The sequence below is a fragment of the Rutidosis leptorrhynchoides genome, chromosome 3, assembly GCF_046630445.1.
Source record: "Rutidosis leptorrhynchoides isolate AG116_Rl617_1_P2 chromosome 3, CSIRO_AGI_Rlap_v1, whole genome shotgun sequence".
NCBI lineage: Eukaryota > Viridiplantae > Streptophyta > Magnoliopsida > Asterales > Asteraceae > Rutidosis > Rutidosis leptorrhynchoides.
The window spans coordinates 630,766,264-630,792,443 of record NC_092335.1 but is presented as its reverse complement, the minus strand read 5'-3'; the positions used below and the strand labels follow the sequence as shown (position 1 = coordinate 630,792,443).

The 26,180-nt window shown below is 33.7% G+C and overlaps 2 protein-coding genes across 2 annotated transcripts; one reads left to right on the top strand and one right to left on the bottom strand.

Annotated features, from left to right (window-relative positions):
* The first annotated feature begins 16,645 nt into the window (after positions 1–16,645).
* Positions 16,646–22,328, top strand: LOC139902961 (asparagine synthetase [glutamine-hydrolyzing]-like). The gene is made up of 13 exons (XM_071885687.1): positions 16,646–16,876; positions 16,995–17,133; positions 17,231–17,326; positions 19,528–19,669; positions 19,753–19,943; positions 20,351–20,512; positions 20,598–20,678; positions 20,806–21,027; positions 21,104–21,238; positions 21,304–21,384; positions 21,489–21,575; positions 21,647–21,754; positions 21,848–22,328. The coding sequence occupies exons 1-13, from the start codon at positions 16,797–16,799 to the stop codon at positions 22,088–22,090; spliced, it is 1,767 nt and encodes a 588-aa protein (XP_071741788.1). The 5' UTR covers positions 16,646–16,796; the 3' UTR covers positions 22,091–22,328.
* On the bottom strand, positions 22,324–24,831 carry LOC139902962 (gibberellin 2-beta-dioxygenase 8-like). Its single transcript, XM_071885688.1, has 3 exons — positions 24,245–24,831; positions 22,906–23,236; positions 22,324–22,724 (listed from the first exon to the last, which is right to left on the bottom strand). The coding sequence occupies exons 1-3, from the start codon at positions 24,733–24,735 to the stop codon at positions 22,494–22,496; spliced, it is 1,053 nt and encodes a 350-aa protein (XP_071741789.1). The 5' UTR covers positions 24,736–24,831; the 3' UTR covers positions 22,324–22,493.
* Between the last annotated feature and the right edge of the window lie 1,349 nt (positions 24,832–26,180).

The window sequence follows — 26,180 nt, the reverse complement described above, 5'->3', positions numbered from 1 at the left end:
GACAGCCTTTGCGAAGATGTTTACGAACTTTCATACAGCTAATAAGGTTTAACTGTGTGCATTTCTTATCTCCAAAGACCATCAGTGGCTCTCCAATCACATCAGTAATACGAATAGCCTTATCATAACAGACGATCTCGGCACGGTTCGCGGACAACCAATCCATACCAATAACAATATCAAAACTACCAAGTTCAATCGGTATCAAATCTATCTCGAAATTCCTACCACCCAGATTAATGTTACACTTACGATGTACAGTCTTAGCAGTAAGTTCCTTACCATTAGCTACTTCAATAACATAAGTATTGTCTAAGAGAGCTAACGGCGTTTTGATTCTCGGACTTAATTTACTCGACACGAAACTTAAATCAGCCCCTGAATCAAATAACACATAAACTGATAAATCATCGACTGAGAACGTACCAGTAACAAGCTTAGGATCTTCCTCCGCATCCTTAGCATTAATGTTGAACGCTCGGCCGCGTGCAGTCTCTGCAGTCTTCTTGTTGGGACAAGCATCTCGGAAATGCCCCGGCTTCCCACACTCATAACAAACCCTTGGATTACCTCCATTATTCGATTTCCCATTACCGTTACCGTTACCACCTCTATTACCAACATTATTATTATTACCACCAGTCGCGGGAGTAGCAGACCCCGGCAAAAGCACTGTACAATCTTTAGCAATGTGCCCTTGCTTAGAGCACCTCTTACAAGTAGCTGTGCAGTAACCATCATGAACTTTATAGCAACGAGGACACACACGCTGATTTCTGTTGTTAGCACCTGAGGTATCCTGTTTCTTCTGCTGATTTTGGTTTTGATTGCGGTTGTTATCCCACTTTCGTTTCCCATTATCAGCCTTCTTGACAACCTCCTCACTACTTTCAACAACTGTAGTCTTGCTTCTTCTCAACACCTTGTCATTAAGTTTGTGGGCCATAGTCATCGCTGCCTCAATAGTCTGGGGTTCACTGGACTCAACCCCGTGTTCAATCTTCTCGGACAAACCATCAATGTAAGCCTCAATTTTGCGGTCCTCATCCGCATAAACCCTAGGACACAGCAAAGTTAACTCGAAAAACCTTCGTTCATAGGCATCTAACTCGGTGCCATGCATTTTCAAATTCTTGAGCTCAACCTCTAGCTTCTTAAGCTCACCCCGAGGTCTATAGCGGGTGATCAATCTTTCCTTAAAATCATTCCAGGCCAAACCATAAGCTACATCGCTTCCCAAACTACTAACCAGATTGTTCCACCATGTCAAGGCACTATCCTTGAGAGTGCAACTAGCGAAACTAACTTTGTCCTCTTCACGGACCCGACTGACCCTGAAAATAGATTCAATTTTCTCGAACCAACGAGTAAGCCCTATTGGTCCTTCCGTACCACTGAATTCTTGAGGTCGACCAGCCATAAAAGTTTTGTGGGAGCATCCCACGTTGTTGTTCACATTGGCGTTAACATCAGCATTTGCTGCCATAGCAGCAGCAATTCCTTCATTGATCAGGCGTTGCATACGCGCTTCAGCGGACTCTCTTGGAGGCATGATCTTCAAAATAGAATAACACATCCGTTAGTACCAAGAATAATACTAGTGTCATAAAGGAATAGATCAAAACACGAAAAGACTAACCATTAAGATATTAGTCAACTAACACTATGAGTAATAACATGACAGTTATGATTGTTATAGAAATAACCATCACATGCATACATATTTTATGATAACATCATACAACATACATAGCACCTAACATACATGAACATATATTACGCATAATATAACATGCCAAGAGCCACAACATCAGAAATAAAACATGATAATGATAATAGATGTCATAAAAATAACCATCCATACATAATGAAAAATATCCCATAACAAAATCTTAATAAAATCCTCGGCAAAACGCCGTACATAACCCAAAATGTATGTATAAAAAGGACATTAAGTCTGATGAAATAGATAATCAATATGAATAATCACATCACATTCGCTTAGAGCGGGTGTGATAAGCTGGTCCAGCATGAGTCTCAGCAGGATCCTCATACTTACGCAACTTCCCTTTCACATCATCCAACTCTTCCTTCAACACACGAACAGTGCTCTCGAGAGCCTCGAACTTAGCATTAACTTCTCGATCACGCTTGCGGTTCGCATCCTCAACCCTATGCTTGAAAGTGATAAAGTTACGCATGTCGGCACGGATCTCGTCCATAACTTCATTATGTGGCAAGGTGCGCAAACAATCACTAAGGGCGTTAATACGTGTCACCTCATTATAAGCCCGGTTCATATGAGTAATGGTAGAAAAATAGTAATGAACAGGATCATCGATCTCCGGTTGATTAGCACGACGTCTAGCAGGAGACGGTGGAGCAGGAGCAGCAACAGAGTTATCGCTCGAAGTCGACATCTGCAAACAGCAAAACCGCAAACCATATACCAAAAGATATGAAAGCTAATAATATAACTTATACGAAATGAAATGCATATTAATGCTATAGCAAAATGTTCGGGCTGTAGACTAGACTCTAATGCACCCTAATAACCACGGGTTGACCACATTAAGACCGCCTAGTTCCCTACAACCAGAGCTCTGATACCACATGTGACGACCCCGTCAAAACACTTAACGGATCCGTCAGTTGGTCCCACAGCTTGATCGGACTTAAATGAATTAAATAAACAAAGTTGCATTCTTTTATTTAAAAATGTTCCCCAAAAAGGAAACAAACCAAATTAAGTAGTTTGAAAACCAACCAACCATAATATGAAACCAAAAGTTGACACAAAACATAGCCAACAAACCCACAATTTAAATTATCCAAAATAGAATGCAAACTTAAGTTTCTTAAATAGTTTCATAAAATCTGCCCAAATGCATGCAGACTCTTCTAACGACAGCGGAAGCATCAAATAACTCAAGTACCTGTGAAAACATGCAAGTAAACTGTCAACACAAAGGTTGAGTGAATTATAGGTTTAAATAAATAAGTAAACTTTAGACCACAAGATTTAAAAATGTTAGAAAACATTAAACATTATTCCATTATCAATGAGCCACCTGGTAACCACTTAACCCTTTATTTACCCTTGCCAAACACAATAAAAATATACACTTGGACAGTGAATCTACAACAAATTACGAAGTACTAAACATTCCGATTATAAATTGCTAGCGCGACTAGCTCGAAATGGGGTTGTCAAACCCGATAGATCTATCCGTAGGATTCGCGTTCACCGGTAGAAACCAATGATTACAGTTACCAGACTAGGGAATATTTTTGTCCAACTCACAATGAATAATTAAATTTAACTGTTACTTGTGTCTAAACGTAAATAAAAATCTGCATGTAATCACATCCCAAAAATATACTTTGAAAAGTATGTAAAAACGGGACTATAACTCACCTTAAATAGCAACTGAAGAAATCTCACAAACAAGCGAACAGCAAGTAAAGTAAAGTGATCAAGAAAGATCACAACGCCGACCTATAAATAAAGCAGGTCGAAATAAATAACTAACTTAGGCCAAGTCTTAGTATGATAGCTATTGTACATGTTGCAAGTAGACATAGAACATTACTCAGCAAGCATCGGTTTGATTGGAACAGCATAAGGACACACACTTTCTATTTTTAGAAAGTTTCTATTTTTAGCAGGTTTCCATTTTTGGAAAGTTTTCTATTTTAGGAAAGTTTCTATTTTAGGAAAGTTTCTATTTTTGGAAAGTTTCTATTTTAGGAAAGTTTCTATTTTTAGAAAGTTTTGAAGTTAGGAAAGTTTCCTTATTTAGAAAGTCAACAGAAGTCAACTGAAAGTCAAAGTCAACCGAAAGTCAACTCAAAAGTCAACCTTGGTCAAACATGGTCAACATTAATTTTAAAAGTGTAAGTTATAATAATAACATAGGTTATAATGTTATTTAAAGTCAAAAGTGTATAATAATGTCTTAACATAAGTTTAATTAAATAAAATGAATTATTAAAGTTAATATAAGTTGAAATGTTATAATTAGTATAACATAAGTATTTAATTAATTAATTAAATGTCAATCATAATATAAATATTATTAATTTATAATAAATTTTAAATCATATCATAAGTATTATTAATTAATAAAGAATTATTAATCATATCATAAGTTTCTAATTAAAATTATTAAATCATAAGTATTTAATAATTAAGTCATAATTAAATAATAATTAAGTCTTATAATAATTAAATAATTATTTAACATTTATTATAAGTCTTATAATAATTTCTCATAATTAAATTTAATACTTATCATAAGTATTTTCCTTTAATAATAAAAGTATTACTAATCATAAGTTTAATTAAAATGTTAATTAAATTATAATTAATAATTAATTAATATAATAAATAATTATATTAAAACTCTTAAAATAAAATAATTACTTCTTTAACATAAGTAATTTATTTAATAATGAAATCCATAAATTTTATCATAAGTTTAATCATTAACCATAAGTTTTAAGTTTAAAAGTTCGCCGGGTCGTATCTTGAGCCCCGGGTGTCGGTTTCGGGCAAGCCACATATGTAACTTCACCTACTCAAACCACCCGACACATTTATGAACTCAAGAACACACCAAGAACAGTCCCTAAGTCGTGCATATCAGCCCTGACTTCAATTGGGAAAACATTTTACTCAAAACCCTAATTCGGGCAAAACGGGTGAACCGTGGCTCGGATTTAGGTGACCCGAACATGAATATTCGTCCCACCATCAGTCCTAACCATATGAGACACCCTAAAGACACCAAGGATGGTCACAAAGTCGGACCCAACCTTGTTCATGCCAAGAACACCTTTCAATCTTTAACAAAAACCAAATTAAGCGTATCTAGGGCTCCGGGAATCGAAACGACATGAATCCGGAGTCTAAAGTTAATGTCTTGATGAGAGGAACTCATTTATGTACTTTATTTTAACATTCATATCAGTTATTAAGTCAGAATATACGTTTCAAACTGCTGTCCAAAATTTACAAACCGAAAACATGAACAAACGAGTAATTCTACGCATCCAAACAACATTACAACAACTTATACATATCATACTAATCATATAACATCAAAATACAGAAAAATAAATAAATATGAAAAGATCTAGGGTTAGGGTTTATACCCTAATCAAGAATCAAAGTATATGATCGCGTAGAGAACGACGAGAGGAATCCGATTATGCAAGCCAATTAAAGATCCAAGCAATAAAATTGATGAAGATGATGAAGGTTGGTGGTGGTGGTGTCGACAATGGGAGAGGGAGAAGAGAGAAAAAGATAAAATTTAGGTTTTAGGTTTAGGGAATAAATTAGGAGATAAAATTAAATAACCTAAATATGGAAATAAGGAAAGGCTTCCCCCCTCCCCATGGGGTTCGGCCGAAAACTGCATGGGGGTGGGCCCCATGGGTCCAAAATTGTTAAATGTTAATTTCCTTGTGGCCCGGAATCCCGAACGAAGCCCGAAACGCGAAAACGCACTTACGCGATTAAAAATCCGGAGAGATAACAAACGCGCGACGAAAAATAAATATAAATACACCTAATAATAATATGACCTTAAAATATCATATTTAAAATATTTAGGATTTTAAAATCCCGAAAGCTCGACCGTTGGTTTAAAAACCGAAAAGATTCGCCGGATGGAAATCCGCGGAACGTAGAAACGTATAAATTAAAATATGAATACATATATTCACATAACACATAATAATTATTATATATATATTATTACAAAAATAATAATATAGGTCATGGAAATGACGTGGCACACTAACAGTTAACGGTCGTTAAATAGTTAACGGAAAAAGATAACGGAAAAAGTAGGGTCGTGACAGACGGCCAAGAGGACTCCCCACCACCCTCATCTCCTATAAATATCAAGCTATTTCCTCACATTTCACACTTGATCTCATTCACAATTTACACACACTTGCTCTCTTATTTTCTCTCTAGTCTTTCCCACTCTAAAAATTGTAAGTTTTAAGCTTTATTTCTATTCTTCTTCTTCTTTCATACACGACATCATCATCATCATACTTGGATCAAGCTTTTTAGCTTTTTGATCTTGTTATATCTTGTAGATTCAAACTTGGATTTGAATTCTTCAAGAACATGGAAGATTCAAGTTTCTAGCTTTGAATCTTTACTTATTTTGTTAGATCTAAATCTTTTAGTTTATAATCTCTTTATTTTGTTGTAAAGATCAAAGCTTGTGTTTGTGGTCTTCATGTAACTTGAAGATCTAGCTTCATGCTTCAAAGATCTTCAAGAACAATCAAGTTTCAAACTTTCTAGCTTTAAATCTTCATTACTTTTGTTAGATCTAAGCTTTCTAGCTTATGGTCTCTTTATTTTGTTATAAAGATCAAAACTTGTGTTTATGGTCTTCATGAAACTTGAAGATCTAGCTTTATGCTTTCAAGATCTTCAAGAACATAAAAGATTCAAGCTTTCTAGCTTTGTAATCTCATAACTTTTGTGAAAAGGATCCAATTGAAATGTCCCGTTCTTATTGATTAAAAACGTTCCATATTAATTGATTTTGTTGCGAGGTTTTGACCTCTATATGAGACGTTTTTCAAAGACTGCATTCATTTTAAAACAAACCATAACCTTTATTTTATCAATAAAGGTTTAAAAAGCTTTACGTAGATTATCAAATAATGATAATCTAAAATATCCTGTTTACACACGACCATTACATAATGGTTTACAATACAAATATGTTACAACAAAATAAGTTTCTTGAATGCAGTTTTTACATAATATCATACAAGCATGGACTCCAAATCTCGTCCTTATTTAAGTATGCGATAGCGGAAGCTCTTAATAATCACCTGAGAATAAACATGCTTAAAACGTCAACAAAAATGTTGGTGAGTTATAGGTTTAACCTATATATATCAAATCATAATAATAGACCACAAGATTTCATATTTCAATACACATCCCATACATAGAGATAAAAATCATTCATATGATGAACACCTGGTAACCGACATTAACAAGATGCACATATAAGAATATCCCCATCATTCCGGGACACCCTTCGGATATGATATAAATTTCGAAGTACTAAAGCATCCGGTACTTTGGATGGGGCTTGTTGGGCCCGATAGATCTATCTTTAGGATTCGCGTCAATTAGGGTGTCTGTTCCCTAATTCTTAGATTACCAGACTTAATAAAAAGGGGCATATCCGATTTCGATAATTCAACCATAGAATGTAGTTTCACGTACTTGTGTCTATTTTGTAAATCATTTATAAAACCTGCATGTATTCTCATCCCAAAAATATTAGATTTTAAAAGTGGGACTATAACTCACTTTCACAGATTTTTACTTCGTCGGGAAGTAAGACTTGGCCACTGGTTGATTCAAGAACCTATAACAATATATACATATATATCAAAGTATGTTCAAAATATATTTACAACACTTTTAATATATTTTGATGTTTTAAGTTTATTAAGTCAGCTGTCCTCGTTAGTAACCTACAACTAGTTGTCCACAGTTAGATGTACAGAAATAAATCGATAAATATTATCTTGAATCAATCCACGACCCAATGTATACGTATCTCAGTATTGATCACAACTCAAACTATATATATTTTGGAATCAACCTCAACCCTGTATAGCTAACTCCAACATTCACATATAGAGTGTCTATGGTTGTTCTGAAATATATATAGATGTGTCGACATGATAGGTCAAAACATTGTATACGTGTCTATGGTATCTCAAGATTACATAATATACAATACAAGTTGATTAAGTTATGGTTGGAATAGATTTGTTACCAATTTTCACGTAGCTAAAATGAGAAAAATTATCCAATCTTGTTTTACCCATAACTTCTTCATTTTAAATCCGTTTTGAGTGAATCAAATTGCTATGGTTTCATATTGAACTCTATTTTATGAATCTAAATAGAAAAAGTATAGGTTTATAGTCGGAAAAATAAGTTACAAGTCATTTTTGTAAAGGTAGTCATTTCAGTCGAAAGAACGACGTCCAGATGACCATTTTAGAAAACATACTTCCACTTTGAGTTTAACCATAATTTTTGGATATAGTTTCATGTTCATAATAAAAATCATTTTCTCAGAATAACAACTTTTAAATCAAAGTTTATCATAGTTTTTAATTAACTAACCCAAAACAGCCCGCGGTGTTACTACGACGGCGTAAATCCGGTTTTACGGTGTTTTTCGTGTTTCCAGGTTTTAAATCATTAAGTTAGCATATCATACAGATATAGAACATGTGTTTAGTTGATTTTAAAAGTCAAGTTAGAAGGATTAACTTTTGTTTGCGAACAAGTTTAGAATTAACTAAACTATGTTCTAGTGATTACAAGTTTAAACCTTCGAATAAGATAGCTTTATATGTATGAATCGAATGATGTTATGAACATCATTACTACCTTAAGTTCCTTGGATAAACCTACTGGAAAAGAGAAAAATGGATCTAGCTTCAATGGATCCTTGGATGGCTCGAAGTTCTTGAAGCAGAATCATGACACGAAAACAAGTTCAAGTAAGATCATCACTTGAAATAAGATTGTTATAGTTATAGAAATTGAACCAAAGTTTGAATATGATTATTACCTTGTATTAGAATGATAACCTACTGTAAGAAACAAAGATTTCTTGAGGTTGGATGATCACCTTACAAGATTGGAAGTGAGCTAGCAAACTTGAAAGTATTCTTGATTTTATGAAACTAGAACTTTTGGAATTTATGAAGAACACTTAGAACTTGAAGATAGAACTTGAGAGAGATCAATTAGATGAAGAAAATTGAAGAATGAAAGTGTTTGTAGGTGTTTTTGGTCATTGGTGTATGGATTAGATATAAAGGATATGTAATTTTGTTTTCATGTAAATAAGTCATGAATGATTACTCATATTTTTGTAATTTTATGAGATATTTCATGCTAGTTGCCAAATGATGGTTCCCACATGTGTTAGGTGACTCACATGGGCTGCTAAGAGCTGATCATTGGAGTGTATATACCAATAGTATATACATCTAAAAGCTGTGTATTGTACGAGTACGAATATGGGTGCATACGAGTAGAATTGTTGATGAAACTGAACGAGGATGTAATTGTAAGCATTTTTGTTAAGTAGAAGTATTTTGATAAGTGTCTTGAAGTCTTTCAAAAGTGTATGAATACATTTTAAAACACTACATGTATATACATTTTAACTGAGTCGTTAAGTCATCGTTAGTCGTTACATGTAAATGTTGTTTTGAAACCTTTAGGTTAACGATCTTGTTAAATGTTGTTAACCCAATATTTATAATATCAAAAGAGATTTTAAATTATTATATTATCATGATATTATGATGTACGAATATCTCTTAATATGATATATATACATTAAATGTCGTTACAACGATAATCGTTACATATATGTCTCGTTTCAAAATCATTAAGTTAGTAGTCTTGTTTTTACATATGTAGTTCATTGTTAATATACTTAATGATATGTTTACTTATCATAATATCATGTTAACTATATATATAACCATATATATGTCATCATATAGTTTTTACAAGTTTTAACGTTCGTGAATCACCGGTCAACTTGGGTAGTCAATTGTCTATATGAAACCTATTTCAATTAATCAAGTCTTAACAAGTTTGATTGCTTAACATGTTGGAAACATTTAATCATGTAAATATCAATCTCAATTAATATATATAAACATGGAAAAGTTCGGGTCACTACACCAATCTCTCTAGCTTAGGGTTCTATTACTTTGTTTGATCAAAATTATGTCTTGTTTGTTTGATTGAATGAAAGTTTGTAGCTTTTGTTGTAGATAGAATTTGTGTTTGTGTTAAGACTAAGAATATGATGTAACCTTGGTTCATCATCCTTCTAAAACTCTTAAGTGAGTTGAATTCTTACTTAGTCTTGACATTTTGTGTGTTGATGGTTGAATCTTGGTCAAAGTGATGCTAACACATCAATGAGTTGTACACTTGAAGCTTACACGCATCAAGGATGAGAACCGTGATGAGCATCAAGCACCAAGAAACCCACCGGAGCACTTGTTTACTGTTTTTCAGGTCTGATCAGACTCCTGGGACTTCTGGAAAATTGATTTTCAGATAGTTCGTTTTGAGTAGATGACTTTTCGTTTAGGACTCACCTAAATCCGATATACGGTTTACGATTTATAGCCTTTCGAAAGTCACTACGCCTTTGTAACGACGTGCTGAAAATTCTGACCTACTCGCGCTTGAACCGTCACCACGGTCAAACAACATTGAGTTAGGATTTGAAAATTGGATAGCGGGTATAGGACTCATATACGGAGCCTTGGCCACTGACCACGCATCTTTTTTATTTGTATAGAGGTCGTAACAGCTGTCCGAAGTCAGCCTATTGTTTCGATCTCTATTCTTGTTGAAAACTTACTTTAGCTTTTACGAATGATGATGATGATGATGATACTTAAGACTTAATTTATTCACTTTTAAACTTTTGGGGATAATTTACTGACTTAGTAACCATTGACTTAGGTTGCGGACCTTTTGGATCGACCAACTTACTTGTTTGGACCGACTTACTACTTGCTTACATTTTCATATCGATTTTACCGCACATTCACTGTGAGTTATAGCTTCCCTTTTTACTTAAACTATTTTGGGACTGAGAATACATGCGCTTTTTACGTTTTACGTACTAGACACGAGTACTTAAACTTTATATATGTGTGGGTGATATAACGGCACAAAGATTCCCGTTAGCACGGTAACGTTTAATCATTGGTTTTTGAACCGGTGAACGCGAATATTAGATATGGATCCATAGGGTTTGACATCCCCACTCGGGCTAGTCACGCTAGCATTTAACGGGTGTTTAATACTTCGAGGACATACGCACTCGCCAAGTTTACTTTTAGGGGGTATTATTATTACGTTAAGTTAGTTACCGGGTGCCCACGGTTAAGCATATACTTTATCATACTGATTTAAAATACTGATTTGAAACGCTGGTTGAAGCACTGAAATCTCGTGGTCTACATTACATTACTGATTACAAACAAACTATAGCTCACCAACATTCGTGTTGACTTTTTAAGCATGTATTTCTCAGGTGCTTAGACGTTGTTGCTTCCGATGTTAGACTTGCTGTCTTGGTGTTATAGACTTGCTGTTACAGACTCGCTGTGTTAGACTCCGCTGCATTACTTAGAGATGTCTCAATCATGGAACTTTTATTTTGTATTCGCAACTTAGGTTATTTTGAATAATGACTTTGTAACGACCTTTGTGTCACGTTATCTTTTGTAAAACGTTATCTTTTCATGAATGCAAAACTTGTTTTAAAACAGCATGTAGTATTATACCGTGTAATGGACCTGTTGTTGATGATTCGTACATGATGGTTTTGTACGGGGCGTCACAAGTATTTTGGCTCTTATTAATGGGTATTTGTCTTTCATATTAGTGGGTCATTAACTTATTAAAATTGGGCTAATTAAATGGTCCATTAGCTAGAGTAGGGTGGGCTAAAGTCCAATAAGGTAGAAAGTTCAACAAGACTAACTAGTGAGCATAAGTAAATTACTAGCCCAATTGAGCCCAAGTGATCCCAAACTGATGTTCAAAAAACAATCGTTCAAACAATTGAGCCCACAAGAACATAGCCCAAAAGAGCATTTCCTAATCAATATGAGTTTGATTTATGAGTCCGAATGAGCTCGTGAAAATAGTAATAAATCATCTTTCCATTGCCTAACAAAGTTAAAATGATCACACTAAACCGTCAAACCCCTAGCCTTAACCGCTTAACTAATCAAAATAATATCCCCATTCCACACCACTCTATTATTATTAATATATTATTATTATTGTTATTATTTATTATTTATCTACATCTACATCTACATCTACACTATACATCAAAAGAAAAGTATAATTGAGATATCAAAAAAAATTTCCTTAAATTTCAACCGTTAGATTACCAAAAAGACTTACACTACCCCCATGATCAAACCCTTCATTTGTATTATTGAGCAATAAATCCCGGTTGACTTTTAAACTACCCTAATTACCCTTAAACATACGGGTGAAAAAAGTATTGAACAGGGGTCACGACATTCTCTTTCTGATACGCCATTTCAACAAAATTCTCTATCCCTAAGGCTGTATTCTCGAGTTTATTTTTTAGCAGAAATGAGTGGAAAAGAAAGGGGATGAGAGTGTTTTACTATCCTCCCTAATCCGTCCAAATATGGGCGGAGAGTGTTGTTTATAAAATATAACTGAACTATCCTTTCTAATCCCCCACTCTCTTCTCCTTTCCACTTAAAATAAAAACTCGAGAATCACTGTTATTTTTTAATCTGTCACTTTCCTTTCCTTTCTATTATATAAAAAACTCGAGAATGCAGCGTAATTTTTTTTTCCCTAAAATCGTCTCCAATTGATCTACTGCTCACATTCTTCATAAATTACATGGCGTTAGCTTCTACCGTCTACCCAACTGAATCTTCCTTTCGAAAATCGATTAACAAAGGTTATTATTTATAACCAGTGGCGGAGCCACGTTATACTGTGTGGGTGCAAATGACACCATCAAAATTTTGAAGCTTATAATTATACATTGCAGTTTACAACATAAAGTCAAGTTGGTTGAGTGTTTTCCTTTGTTTTGCAACTACTTTTAAAAATGGTGCAAGTTCAAATCTAGTTAGTGTACACTTATTCTTTTATTTATTTAAAGGCATGTATTGTATTTTATCTTTGGCCATGAGTTTCCCTTTCTTTATTACCAATTTACCAACTTACAAATTGGTAGAATACATAGAACACGACATGTTTTATGACTTTTAGATTTATTTTTAAAGAAAAACTATATTATTCATTTAACTACTAAATGTAACAAATGTTTTTAGTTAGTTAGATTTTCAACTCGTTTGGTGAAACGACTAATCTTAAAACAACTACCTGATTTACGCACAGTCTTGAATCATCCCGAATGAACTCCCATGATCACGAGGAGGTTTATGTTAATAAACCTTAACTTCTACTATCCATATTAATAATTTGTTACAATGAAGAAACTTAGTATTTTTAGCAACAAAAATTGATTATTATTTAGTGACACCATCGACCAATTTTTCTGGCTTCGCCACTGTTTATAACCCTTAAGAATGAGCTGAAAAGTCATCACTATCTTTTTGATTCAACCAATGCTTAGAAACTAATTAAAATAGGATTCATGGATCTATATAATGCACCCACAATTTCGTGAACATTCCTCTAAAAATCAAAACTTGAAAAGGTAGGTGCTTGTAATTTTACTTATTTTGTTTATGTATATACAGGTGGGTTTGAACGTGGGTAGATTAATTGGTACTAAAGCTTTTTGTTGATACCAACAAATGTATGATTTTATATAAACACATGCATATATATTTTATGAAAAGGTTAATTAACGCTTCATATCTTAAAAGTTTTTTGTTGATACCAACAACTGCATTATGAATGTGGGTAGTTCAAAACATAATTATCAATTATGCGGTTTTGCCAATCTGTGTAGACGTAATATTAATTTTGGTATGATTAAATTAGGTTTTGTATTGCATGATTTTCTTATGATTGATCTGTAATAATCTAATTGTTTAAAAAATTCAAGAGGTACAAACCATAATTTTTAGTTGTGGTTAATGGTACAAATATTTGTTTCTGATTCTTATTGGAATTTTAGGATCAGATTTGCATATAATCGGATTAGATTTGTAGTGAACTCCATAAAGGAATTAGTTATTATTTAGTTTGTGATGCATTCTCTAACTAATGGTTTATATATGAGTGTGGTATAAGGTTATTAATGGATACCTAGATAATACCTTTGCACAAGTGTTATGTAAATAGCAAATTGTTTTCTACTTTATCTTTCTGAAGCAAAAATAATAATTATATTTTTCTGTAGAGTTAGCAACTTTGATCCAACTGTTCATAAATGATGTAGATAACTACCATGAGTACATAAAGAAGTGAGTTGGTGGGATGATGTATCAAAATCTAAGGTGAATACCAATGCAAGAAGTGATTTAGTAACACTTTATTCATCTATATCTCATATTTGTGCATTTGAATGTAACTTACACAGATTGTATGCATGATCATTATCATCTCAACCTAATATGGTGAAGTAATATGAAGTAATTTGAATGTAGCTTACAATTATTAATGCAGATTTAGAACGAACGAGGAAATGGGATCAGGGAAGATTTCTAAGAACGAAAACAATATCAAGTACTAGCACACTTGCGGGCAGTCAACGAGCCCTTTCTTTAGGCGTTTTGTTTTGCGTCTTTACTTTAATTCCTATTTTGAGGTAATAACTTTCAGGTTATACTCATGATCCTTTATTCTGGCTGCTTCTTAGAGTAAAGAGTTCTAATATTTCCATCTTTTTGCTACATGATGTGATAGGGAAAGCAAAAGGGCAACAAATGCATCTTTCAGACTATGCTATGTTGCTCTTCCCATTGATGTTATAGGTGGCAATATGGACGAGTCGAAATGACTAACTAAGGCTTCAAAGGAGGTTCTCTTAAGTTTCCTTTAAAAAAGTATGTTCATTGAATATTTATAACAAAGATAAATTGGGTGGGTCATCTTAATATGTAACGTACAATATTACATATTTAACTTTTATGTGATCTACATTGGTGAATATAAGTTCTTAGTTTAAACCCTTTCAAAATATATTTAACTTTCACTGCACCTGATATATATCTTTTAAATACTGATTGAATCTTCATTTCTTTTAATGTTAAGCTACCTCTGAATGTAACCAATTTCAACAATTAATTACGAAATAACTTGTATTTTTACTTCCATCTGCTATCGTATAAATTTCATATTCTTTATTTATAAATTTAACATTAGCTGCAAAATTTTACCATTATTAAAGTAGATTACACCTTACAAATGGATTACAAACTTTATGCCTTTATGTGGATCTTTGATATTCTTTTATGAACTTTGATGAATCAGCTGCCTTGATGATAGATGTTCAAAAATAGTGTTTCTTTTTTGACAATGCATTTGATTATAGTGTGTGTTTCTCACATTTTTATATCTTATAATATAAAGCAATAGAAAAAACCATTATGCAAAGCTAGGTTTATATCGATTCATATCAATTAATCACCGTGAAGTAGTTTATATTTATTCATACCAATTAAATGATGGTTCGCGTAGATTATGTATTTGGGTTTAAAAATTGTTAAATAATCATTATTTGAATAATTTGTATTTGGGTTTATATAATTTGCAACAAACTACAACTGCTTCTTTATCAGGACAAGATTTCGTCAATAAAAGTGATGATTGTGTTATGACAAACATTACAAGTTGTATGTCAACTTTAACAGAAAAATTTACCATACTGTTAGACATTATAGAACATGTATACCAAAAAATGCACTTTATATATATATATATATATATATATATATATATATATATATATATATATATATATATATATATATATATATATATATATATATATTATAACGCTTACATAAAAAATGTCAGTTAAAATATTTTGAAGTATTTATTTTTATAGGGTGATAAACTACATGAAAAGAGTTCAAAGAAAATGTGACGTATACTTACAGAAAACAGTTTGCTGCATCAATGTTGACACTAAATGATTACTTCAAACGATTAGCTGCGTTGAATAATATTTGGGAACTTCGTCAAACAAACAATTTGATAAAGGATAATGGTTTATTATATTAAAAAAAAAATCATACAACTATATATCTGACGTGGAGTTGTCAATTAACCTTTTCTTTTAACGTTTTGAACTATGGTTATTTTAGTGTTGTTTTTAAGAATTACTTTATATCTACATATTTCTTTCTAAATGATACTTTGAAGACATTTGTTTCGTTTACGGTTTCATTGATGTTCTCATAATATATTATATTTAAAATTTTTATTAACAAAACCCGCAATTCTTGCGGGTCTTAAGCTAGTAATTATAATTACTTTACTATTATTACTATTATTATCATTTATTGATATTATTATTATTATTATTATTATTATTATTATTATTATTATTATTATTATTATTATTATTATCCTCTTATTATTATAAACTTAAAAGTATTAAAACTTACAAAAAATTAGTGGGAAGCCTAGAGACAATCTGGGCCCCCACACCTCTAGCAATAGCAAAACCTATCCTAGTAAAAATATGAGCAGCAGCACCGGCACCAATATATTGCGTCATCAAACTCTTCTGAACCCGCTTTAGCAAAGAAACAGCATCCTTTATTATTATTATTATTATTATTATTATTATTATTATTATTATTATTATTATTAATAATAATTTACATTAGAATTTCCAATAAGTTGTCAATAATTACAAAATTCAAAGCATGATATTTCAAAATAATACTCCATAATGTCTTACACTACACTTCCTTTATCCACTTATCCTTGTTTATTTTTTATTTTTTATTTTTCCCACCTAATCATCAAGTAAAAAGAAATAGTAATAAATAACAAAAAACATGATAAACGTCGCCGCTAACAAATAATAAAAAAATGGAACCACCAGACGAAAACCGTCTATAAATTCGCGGCGAATAAAACGTTATCACAAATCAATCATCCATCTTTTTACCTTCTTTTCCCTCCTTTTCTTCCCTGCATCAATACTTGTAACCCTTGCTTAAATACTTGTACGTTTATAACCATGTGTGGAATCTTAGCTGTTTTAGGTTGTTCCGATGATTCTCAGGCCAAAAGAGTTCGAGTCTTAGAGCTCTCTCGTAGGCATGTTTACACAAATCGATTCTAAATTTCATTTAATAAAGATTCTTCTATTCTATTAATTACTTAATATAAAATATTCATAATCTTTTTTATTTTATGTTTTTACGTTTTTGTTTAGGTTGAAGCATCGTGGTCCAGATTGGAGTGGGTTATATCAACACGGTGATAATTATTTGGCCCATCAACGACTCGCGATTATTGATCCTGCTTCGGGTGATCAACCGCTTTTTAACGAAGATGAAACCATCGTTGTAACGGTACGAAAATGATTAAATGAAATATATTTTGTTTACATTTTGTGTATAAATAAAGTATGATATTGAGGTTGGTTTTTATTTGGTAATATACGTGTAGGTTAATGGTGAGATATATAACCATGTGGCTCTTCGGGCTAGCTTGACCGGTCACACGTTTAAAACCGGAAGCGATTGTGATGTTATTGCGCATTTGGTAAGTAGTTAATCTTCTAGATATAAATGCACGCCTTTAATATTACTATATGTTTTTCCATTTGTAGTACAAAATTGTGGTTAACACATATAATAGTTTGTACATTTTTTTTTTCTTTTTTTTTATTGTTTGACTAAAAACGAAAACTATATAACTAAACTCTTTCTCGAAAAGAGAAAAAGAAGAATGAGGTACAAGAAGCAAAATAAGGACGGGCTAGAGAACACTAAACTAAACCTATCGGCATACGCCTACCTACAAACTATATAATAGTTTGTACATGACCTTTACTTATCACTTCACTTAATTTAATTATAAATTTTAAAGTGAGAAATCATTGTCTATATGTTAACTACTGCATTTAAGCTATTTCCAAAAAAAAAAAAAAAAAAAAACTCCGTAAAATATTTTTTTTTTTAAAGGCAAACTTGTATCAGTTCGGACCGAAGCCTAGTCATCATTTGCACACACACGCGCTTTCGGGCAGGAAACCCGAACCACACTCTGAGGATCCGACCCTTAAACCATCCCGAGGGGCAGGCGGGCCAGATCTTAGTCCCGGAGCGGGTCGGTAAAACCTTCCCTTTAGGCCACCTTCAAGGAATAATGTTTCAATTCTTAGAGCTGGTGACGAGGTTCGAACCCGAGACCTCTAGCCCTGCGAGTACACAAGTGTAACCGCGGTACCATTGAAGCAATGCTTCGTTGGTAATACTCCGTAAAATATACTACCTCCATTCCACAAAAAGTGTGCTCCAACAAAAAAAAAATTTAATTTAAAATACGTCATTAAAATGTCTATTTTGTTCTTCATTTAATATGTTTTTTTCAAATTAATTAGCTTCCTTCACTATAATTTTAACAAAGGAAGTGAGGTAAGAAATTATTAGTAAATGTTTTTACTGATTTTCACGTATAAAAAGGACGGAATTAAGTTTCAATGACTTTGATTAAGAATAAAATAATATATAAATAGTAATGTGCACTAATTATGAGGGATGGAGTAGTATATAATTGTTGAAGGATAAAATACATAAATGTACTGGTTGAATGACAAAAATAACACAATATTACATTCGTCTCAAGATATTTGTCATATTTTGACTTTTTAAATTTAATTTTAAATATTTTTATTTGTATTGTATAATTTTAAATGAAAATTTTACCATATAAACCCCCATTTAAAAATCATTTCATTCATGTAAATTTGAGTAAAGATTATATAACATAAATGAAAATATTGAAAGTCAAAATTTGAGAAAGAAAAACTTTAAAAATAGAGTAATTATTTCGAGATGAATTGAGTAAAAAGTATTAATATTTATATAATTTTATAATGATCTTAGTTATACAATAATAAAAAGTGACAGTTTCATATATATAAGAGGTGATAACCATGTGTTGTAGTTCAAGTGGTAGTGGTTTGACCATCTTTTTAGAGGTCAGGATTTCAACCCCCGGGACTACAACATTGCACACAATGTTGTCTCCTGACATTGAAATCCACCCAAGGTCGCTTTTCGCACATTGCGTTGTGGGAAGTAGGGGAAGCTGAGGTTTTACAGGCCATGACCTCGAATTTGTTCGGGTTTCCTTTAGGGCATCAGTTAGGGGCGGGTTATGCAACTGCTGGAGATGATCGTGTGGGTGGTTTAGTCCCCTGGATGATCCCAAAGTGCTGTTTAAAAATAAATATGAGAAGTGATCTATCAACTTTTGATGATTTTGATAGATCTACTACTCCCTCCGTTTCAATTTAATAGTCCACAGACAAAAAATACACAGTTTAAGAAAAAGTGACCGTGACATGTACTTTTTGTCTACTTTTTCCTTACTTTTCAATTTTACCCATTACTTTTTACTTATATTTTTATCTTACTTCAATAAAAAAAGGGTATAAAAGTACTTTAACTAATTATTCTTTTCTATTTATGAAAGTGGACTATTAATTTGGGACAGATGAAAAAGAAAAGGTGGACTATTGATATGGGACGGAGGGAGTATATTTTTATATTATTATTACTCGAATACCCTTATATGTGTAAAATTTTGAATGCGAAATATCATCTCTCTTTCATAGATGCAATAAAAAGTACAGTATTAGAGAGGTACAAATATTAAAATTTTGAGACAAAGAATAAAAGTTTTATGATTAGCTGTTTTGAATTTTTAAGGTTTATTGTACTTGAAATGTTTTGTAGTATGAAGAACATGGAGAAAATTTCGTTGACATGTTGGATGGAATGTTTTCTTTCGTGTTATTGGATACTCGGAACAACACTTACATTGCTGCCCGTGATGCTATCGGTATCACGTCACTCTACATCGGATGGGGACTCGATGGTGATTATTTACGGAGTATATTCTTTCGTTCTTATATTTTGTTAGTTAACAGAGATTTTTTTTAACACAAATCTTTTTTTTAGGTTCGGTCTGGATTTCATCAGAAATGAAAGGATTAAACGACGATTGTGAGCATTTTGAGGTGTTCCCACCCGGCCACTTGTACTCGAGCAAAACAGGCGGTTTTAGGAGGTGGTACAACCCTACGTGGTTCTCGGAGGTTGTTCCGTCTACACCGTATGATCCTTTAGTTCTAAGGCGCGCCTTTGAAGACGTAAGTTTTAGATTTATCTCTTAGACACGGGTAAACAGATAATGTTTTTTTTCTATTTTTTTAGTTTAACTCTGTTGTACACGTTTTAACCGGATCGTTTTCAACCTTTCCTTGACCAAGGGGCTAGTTTTTGAATCTAAGACCTCTCGCGTCAGGACCCCAGGACCTCAATCATTGGACTGTCTTGTTTAGATTTCTCTCTTTAAAGTTTGCTAAATGTTTTTTTTAACGATAAACACACACACACACCCTTTCTGTCCACGAAGAGATATCGAACTCACAACCTCATGATTTATGAGTTTCCTTGATACGGCTAGGCCAAAAGCCCTTTGGTAGTTTGCTAAATGACTTATATTAATGAACTAAGATCACAAGTCTAAATAAATGATAATATATGTAAACTGCAGGCTGTGATTAAAAGGCTAATGACCGATGTACCGTTCGGGGTTCTTTTGTCGGGTGGGCTAGACTCTTCGTTGGTTGCAGCCGTTACTGCTCGTCATCTAGCCGGTACAAAAGCGGCTAGGCAGTGGGGAGCTCAGCTTCATTCCTTCTGTGTTGGCCTTGAGGTAAAATTTATCATAATTCCATAAAAGCAATTGGGACCTAATGTACGTTAACAAAAGCTGACAACCATTTTCGTTTTATAAACAGGGTTCGCCCGATCTAAAGGCAGGAAGAGAAGTAGCTGATTACTTGGGAACTGTTCATCACGAGTTCCACTTCACCGTACAGGTATCTTATACCAAGTTCTATAGTTCTGGTCGGGTGTGTTCCATCTGAAACCCGACCAGACTGATTCAGATTTTATAGGTTTGTTACTTAAAGATTATTTTTCTTAATTATATTTTTAATGTTTTAGGATGGTATTGATGCAATAGAAGATGTGATTTACCATATCGAGTCATATGATGTGACTACGATAAGAGCTAGCACACCGATGTTTTTAATGTCACGTAAAATCAAGTCGTTAGGTGTCAAAATGGTCATCTCTGGTGAAGGTTCGGATGAGATATTCGGCGGGTACTTGTACTTTCACAAGGCGCCTAACAAGGAAGAGTTTCATCACGAAACCTGTCACAAGGTATAACATAAATGACTCTTAGAATTAAAATTTAGATACGCTGTTGGCGGTGTTGTTAATATGTAGTTTTTGGCAGATAAAAGCGCTTCATCAATACGATTGCTTGAGAGCAAATAAGTCAACATCGGCTTGGGGTTTAGAAGCCCGAGTCCCGTTTCTTGATAAAGATTTTATCAATGTCGCGATGAGCATTGACCCCGAAGCCAAAATGGTACAAATTTTTGTTACGATTTAACACGTACGATTAGTATCACTGACTGATAAGGTTATCTGCAGATCAATATGAATAAAAAACGGATCGAGAAGTGGATTCTTAGACGCGCATTTGACGACGAACAGAACCCTTATCTGCCAAAGGTTTCCAAAATAATTCTGTTTTGTTATGAAAACAGGCTTTTTTTTGTTTCTAACATGATGTGATAATGTTCTGTTCTTGACATGTCATGTATGATCCCCTGCAGCATATATTGTATAGGCAAAAAGAACAATTCAGTGATGGAGTCGGTTACAGCTGGATCGATGGACTCAAAGCTCACGCTGAACTACATGTACGTAACCCAAACCCTACTTTTGCTCGTTTTTTAAACTTATTAGAAACTGATTTTGTTAATACGCGTAGGTATCGGACAAAATGATGCAACACGCTACACATATTTTCCCTCACAACACACCGGTCACAAAAGAAGCTTACTATTACAGAATGATTTTCGAGCGATTTTTCCCTCAGGTAATATTTAGTTTCTTACCAAATGTACTATTTAGTTGTAGATTTCGCAATTAAATAAAGTAACGTGTTAATTTACGTATCTTGATTTTGCAGAATTCGGCTAAATTGACTGTCCTAGGTGGAGCAAGCATAGCTTGCAGCACAGCGAAAGCAATTGAGTGGGACGCGTCATGGTCAAACAATCTTGACCCGTCGGGTCGTGCTGCACTCGGTGTTCATAATGCTGCTTACAAGCAGAACACAGCTTCAGTTGGTGCAGCGAACTTAGGACCGAGCAATATAAACATGCCACGGATGACGAATATATCGGCTCCTCGGCTCACCATTCATAGCTAATGGTTTATCGTGAAAGAAGCTAGACAAGTTGCAGCGCGATTCTGTCTTATTTATTATGTATTTTTTTTATATTATGTTTTGATTCGTGTGTTACGAGTAAATAACTCGAATGTATTGCGGTTTATGTACTTGTAAGATTTGATGTATTGTTGTAAAGCTCGGTCGTAAGGATGTGCTGTTTTTAGTACATTTTGTGAACTGATATTACATTGTCATCGGTCGAATACTTTAAATTTCACATAGTTATTGCAAGTCGGATCAAATCGATTCACATGAACTAGACTAAAAAGGTCGAAATATAGGCAAATACTTTGAATGTTGCATAGTTCTAAAATGATAACAAGGTACATGAGTAACATTGAAGAACAAAAATGCTATCTATATTTTGAGTGACTGTGTGAATCTATAAGTCTTCATTGAGCTTGAATCTTGAAAGTCCAACTTTATGGCCCAAAGTCTTGACATCTTGTTGGACTTGGGCCCTAAAGTCCGGGTAAGTAAATGGTTTGTAGCTAGAGCTCCGAATTACACACTCATTATCCGGGAATACAAAGTAACCCAATGAAATCCGCTCTTTTTCACTGTTCACTTTCACTCTATGCTTCACACTTTTGTATTTGTCATCACTTATAGCCTAAATTCAAACATAACCAAACTTTACATATTCCATGAAATGGAAGTCATGTAATAAGGTTAAAGGTTATAGCATACTACATTTGTTTAAAGACAACAAGTAAAAATAAAAGTGAAATGTACATGTAGCAAAGATAAAAATGTAATTTAAACTAGGAAGAAGAAAAAGTGTAGTAACAAACCTGCATCATATCACCAAGATGAACAATAAGAGTGTTTGAAATAGGTTTAGCATCAATCCAAACATTATCTTTCTCATCAAGAATTTGTAGCCCTCCAACTTCATATTGATTCAAAATAGTAATTACAGAACTATCAGTGTGCGCGTTTACACCCCATACTTTGGTTGACTCGTCAAAAAAGCACCTTGGATATCGATGCACCCTCAAGAAGCCAGTTGAAGGTGCTAAGTACATTCTACTGTCATTCGATAATTGAAGATTTTGTGACATGGCACCAAATATCAATTTTGCTAACCTTTCTTGGTGGACACCATATTCTTGTAGCAACATCCTATAAAATAAACTCAATTGCTTCTCATTATAAATTTTGATGTATTCTTCGACAATGAAGCTTGTAGAATGAATGGTGAACTTATGAACATTTGCTTTCTTGGGTAATATAGAAATAGAAACACTTACTAGCTAGTGTTACAGATATAGCATGTATGATTTGTTTCTAGTTGGTGACATTTGTGTTATAAAGTAACTTAGACACTTTTTTTTTTTATGTTTGTACTTAATAACAGTTTAACTCGGTATATAATCAGTGTTATTTTGTGACATTAATTATTAAAAATCCTGACTTCACCGTTATTAGTAGAGAATCATTACTTTTGTTAATTTGTATACCTATATGGAGAATGTGAATCAACTCGTTTGTGTCATCATATAATCGGAAATATAGGTGGAAATATGAAAACCTCGGGCGGGTTGAGTAACCGATCAAATTGTGTAATCCTTAGAGATTAAGCAAAAAACAGGATACTAATTAGCATAAAATTACAAAAACTATTAGAATATGTATTGGTGTTTCGTTTAGCTTCAAAGTTGATTATTTTCTACTTAATGCTATCTACAATTGAAATTGAAATTGAAATAATCAAACTTTGCAAAACAGCTAGAATTTTGCCCGGCCCATTTCATTGGGCTAAATAATGGGCCACACAAAATAAGCACTAAAGTTGTTAAAATAGGCCCATTTAATTGTTAAATAAACTAACTAATTCTTGATTTCTATATTAGTCGCTCAATTTAACCAATTACATAGAACTTTGACTAACGCCTTTGAGTTCTATAAAAGCTTGCATTTCGGAAAAAAAAAAAAAAAAAAAAAAAAAAAAAAAAAAAAACTTAAGAGTAAAGTATAAGTATAATGTAAGAACTAGCTAAAGGTATTAATCTCATCAAATATGCCTACTAATTACGTCATCTTCAATTTTTAATTAAAACATCCAAACTCCAACGGTACTTTTATTTTTTTATTAAAATTAAATAGAAGATAGATAAAGACAAAACTTGCCTCATATCACGAACCAATGGATGTTGATCAAGGTCAACATGTGAAGGTTGACTTAATGGAAAATTCAAACCTTCAACCCAATTATAATCCACTACTGTTCTTTGATCCTTATAAAGTGCAACTCCAGTAGGTGTAAGTGCAGGTGTACCCCAAAAATAAGATATGACATCATTTGGTATTGATGCAAATAAACTTTTTTTATATTCAAATTCAAGTTCATATACCTTAACAACATGTTCATGTAGTTTTGACAATAAAATCAACGGTATTCCATGGTTGACTAACCGGAATATACCCCGATCCGTGCATGCTTGTTCGAGCTCGATAAGATCGAATTGTTTGAGATCTATAACTGGAAGTGGGTCGAGTTTTGGATCAACATCGTTGTATGATGTAAGATTGGTTTTGGTTTGATTTAATAAAGATTGTTGTGTGTTTGGTCTGAAACATGATGGGTATGATTCTAGGATTGTTTGGGATGACATTTGCATTGTATTTGGTTTTAGAATCTATGTGGGAATATGTTTTACTTTGCAATCTGGTGGGGTGGATCTTTTAAACTAGTCAAACACTATTTTTGTTTCTAGTTTATAGCATCTTTATTTAAGTTAATAAAGTTCCATAAGTTGATATTTTATAGTTTCAGCATCTAAGCTAATTGTCACAACCCAATAAGTTTGTGGCCCAACCCACTAAGATTATGACCCAATTAAGAGTTTTAACTCAAGAACCTCATGGAAGGCCCAAGAACATCATGGAAGCTCCCTAGAACTTTCCCATGAGTTCTTCCATGGAATGGTATGGAATGTTCATGAAAATATCTATCTCCATGTATATACTTGAAGTTTCTAGTACTTAGATCCTAACCATTGATTTAGATTAATCTTAGCCATCCATTTTGTGTTAGGAGTAGTATAAATAGGGGTGGTCTCATTTGACACACCACACCTCAAATCTCAAACATTCTCTCTTGTAAAGCATTCTCAAGCAATATAAGTATTTTCTTCAATTCCACTTGTTCTATAATATTTTCTCTTTTGATTACTTGAATCATTTAAGGTCCGAGTAAGGCTGACTTAGTAGAGACTAAGTGCCGCACGTGAGCTTATCGAGATAAGTCCGTGACATTTGGTATCAAGAGCAAGGTCGATTCAAGGAGATGGCAACCGAGACCGAGAAGAATGTGAGCGCAACAAGTGGTGTGATGGGTGATGAGACTCATGGACGGGTAGAGACTCGCCAAGGAGCCAAGAAGAACCGAGGTACGTCCAAAGACTTTGTCGCAAACTTGGACAAAAGGATCATGGATGTAGAGACATCCATGGACGACGTGAAAGCAAAGGTCGAAGACGTCCACCAACGTTTGGATGGTTTGGACGGGGACTTTGACGAATTGAAAGATGATTGCAAGAGTGCAATCAACGTGCTAGACGTTGACATTCGACGTGAGATCCATGACTTAAGGGGTATGCTCATGGGTGAGATTACGAAGTTGCGAGGCGAAATGGAGGGGGAGGTCTCCACTATTCACCAACGCCTCGTGGATTTACAAACCAACATGAACTCTTATTTGAGATTCATGGCTAGTGGGGGTGGCAACACTGGATGCAATGCTCTGAAGGTGGACGTTCCCAAGCCGTCACCGTTCGTGGGGAAGCGGGAAGCCCGAGCGGTTGATGATTTTACATGGGAGATGGAACAATACTTGGAGGGAGTCAATATAGTGGATGATGCAATGAAGATCAAGACGGCAACCCGTTACCTGAAGGATACCGCAGCGTTATGGTGGCGTCGTCGATATGGAGATATCGAGAAAGGTATGGTTAAAATTGATACTTGGGATGATTTCCTTACCGAACTTAAGAATCAATTCTACCCCAAGAATGCTCAAAAGGATGCGATGAGTCGTCTACGTAAATTACATCATTCCGGGACG

Coding starts and splice junctions, on each gene's coding strand:
- LOC139902962 (XM_071885688.1), bottom strand. CDS start 24,735: ATGCAAATGTCATCCCAAACAATCCTAGAATCATACCCATCATGTTTC. Junction 23,237..24,244: donor CCATTGGTTCGTGATATGAG/GCAAGTTTTGTC, acceptor TTTATTTTATAG/GATGTTGCTACAAGAATATG. Junction 22,725..22,905: donor ATCTTGGTGATATGATGCAG/GTTTGTTACTAC, acceptor GTTTGAATTTAG/GCTATAAGTGATGACAAATA.
- LOC139902961 (XM_071885687.1), top strand. CDS start 16,797: ATGTGTGGAATCTTAGCTGTTTTAGGTTGTTCCGATGATTCTCAGGCC. Junction 17,134..17,230: donor ATGAAACCATCGTTGTAACG/GTACGAAAATGA, acceptor ATATACGTGTAG/GTTAATGGTGAGATATATAA. Junction 21,385..21,488: donor AGAACCCTTATCTGCCAAAG/GTTTCCAAAATA, acceptor GATCCCCTGCAG/CATATATTGTATAGGCAAAA.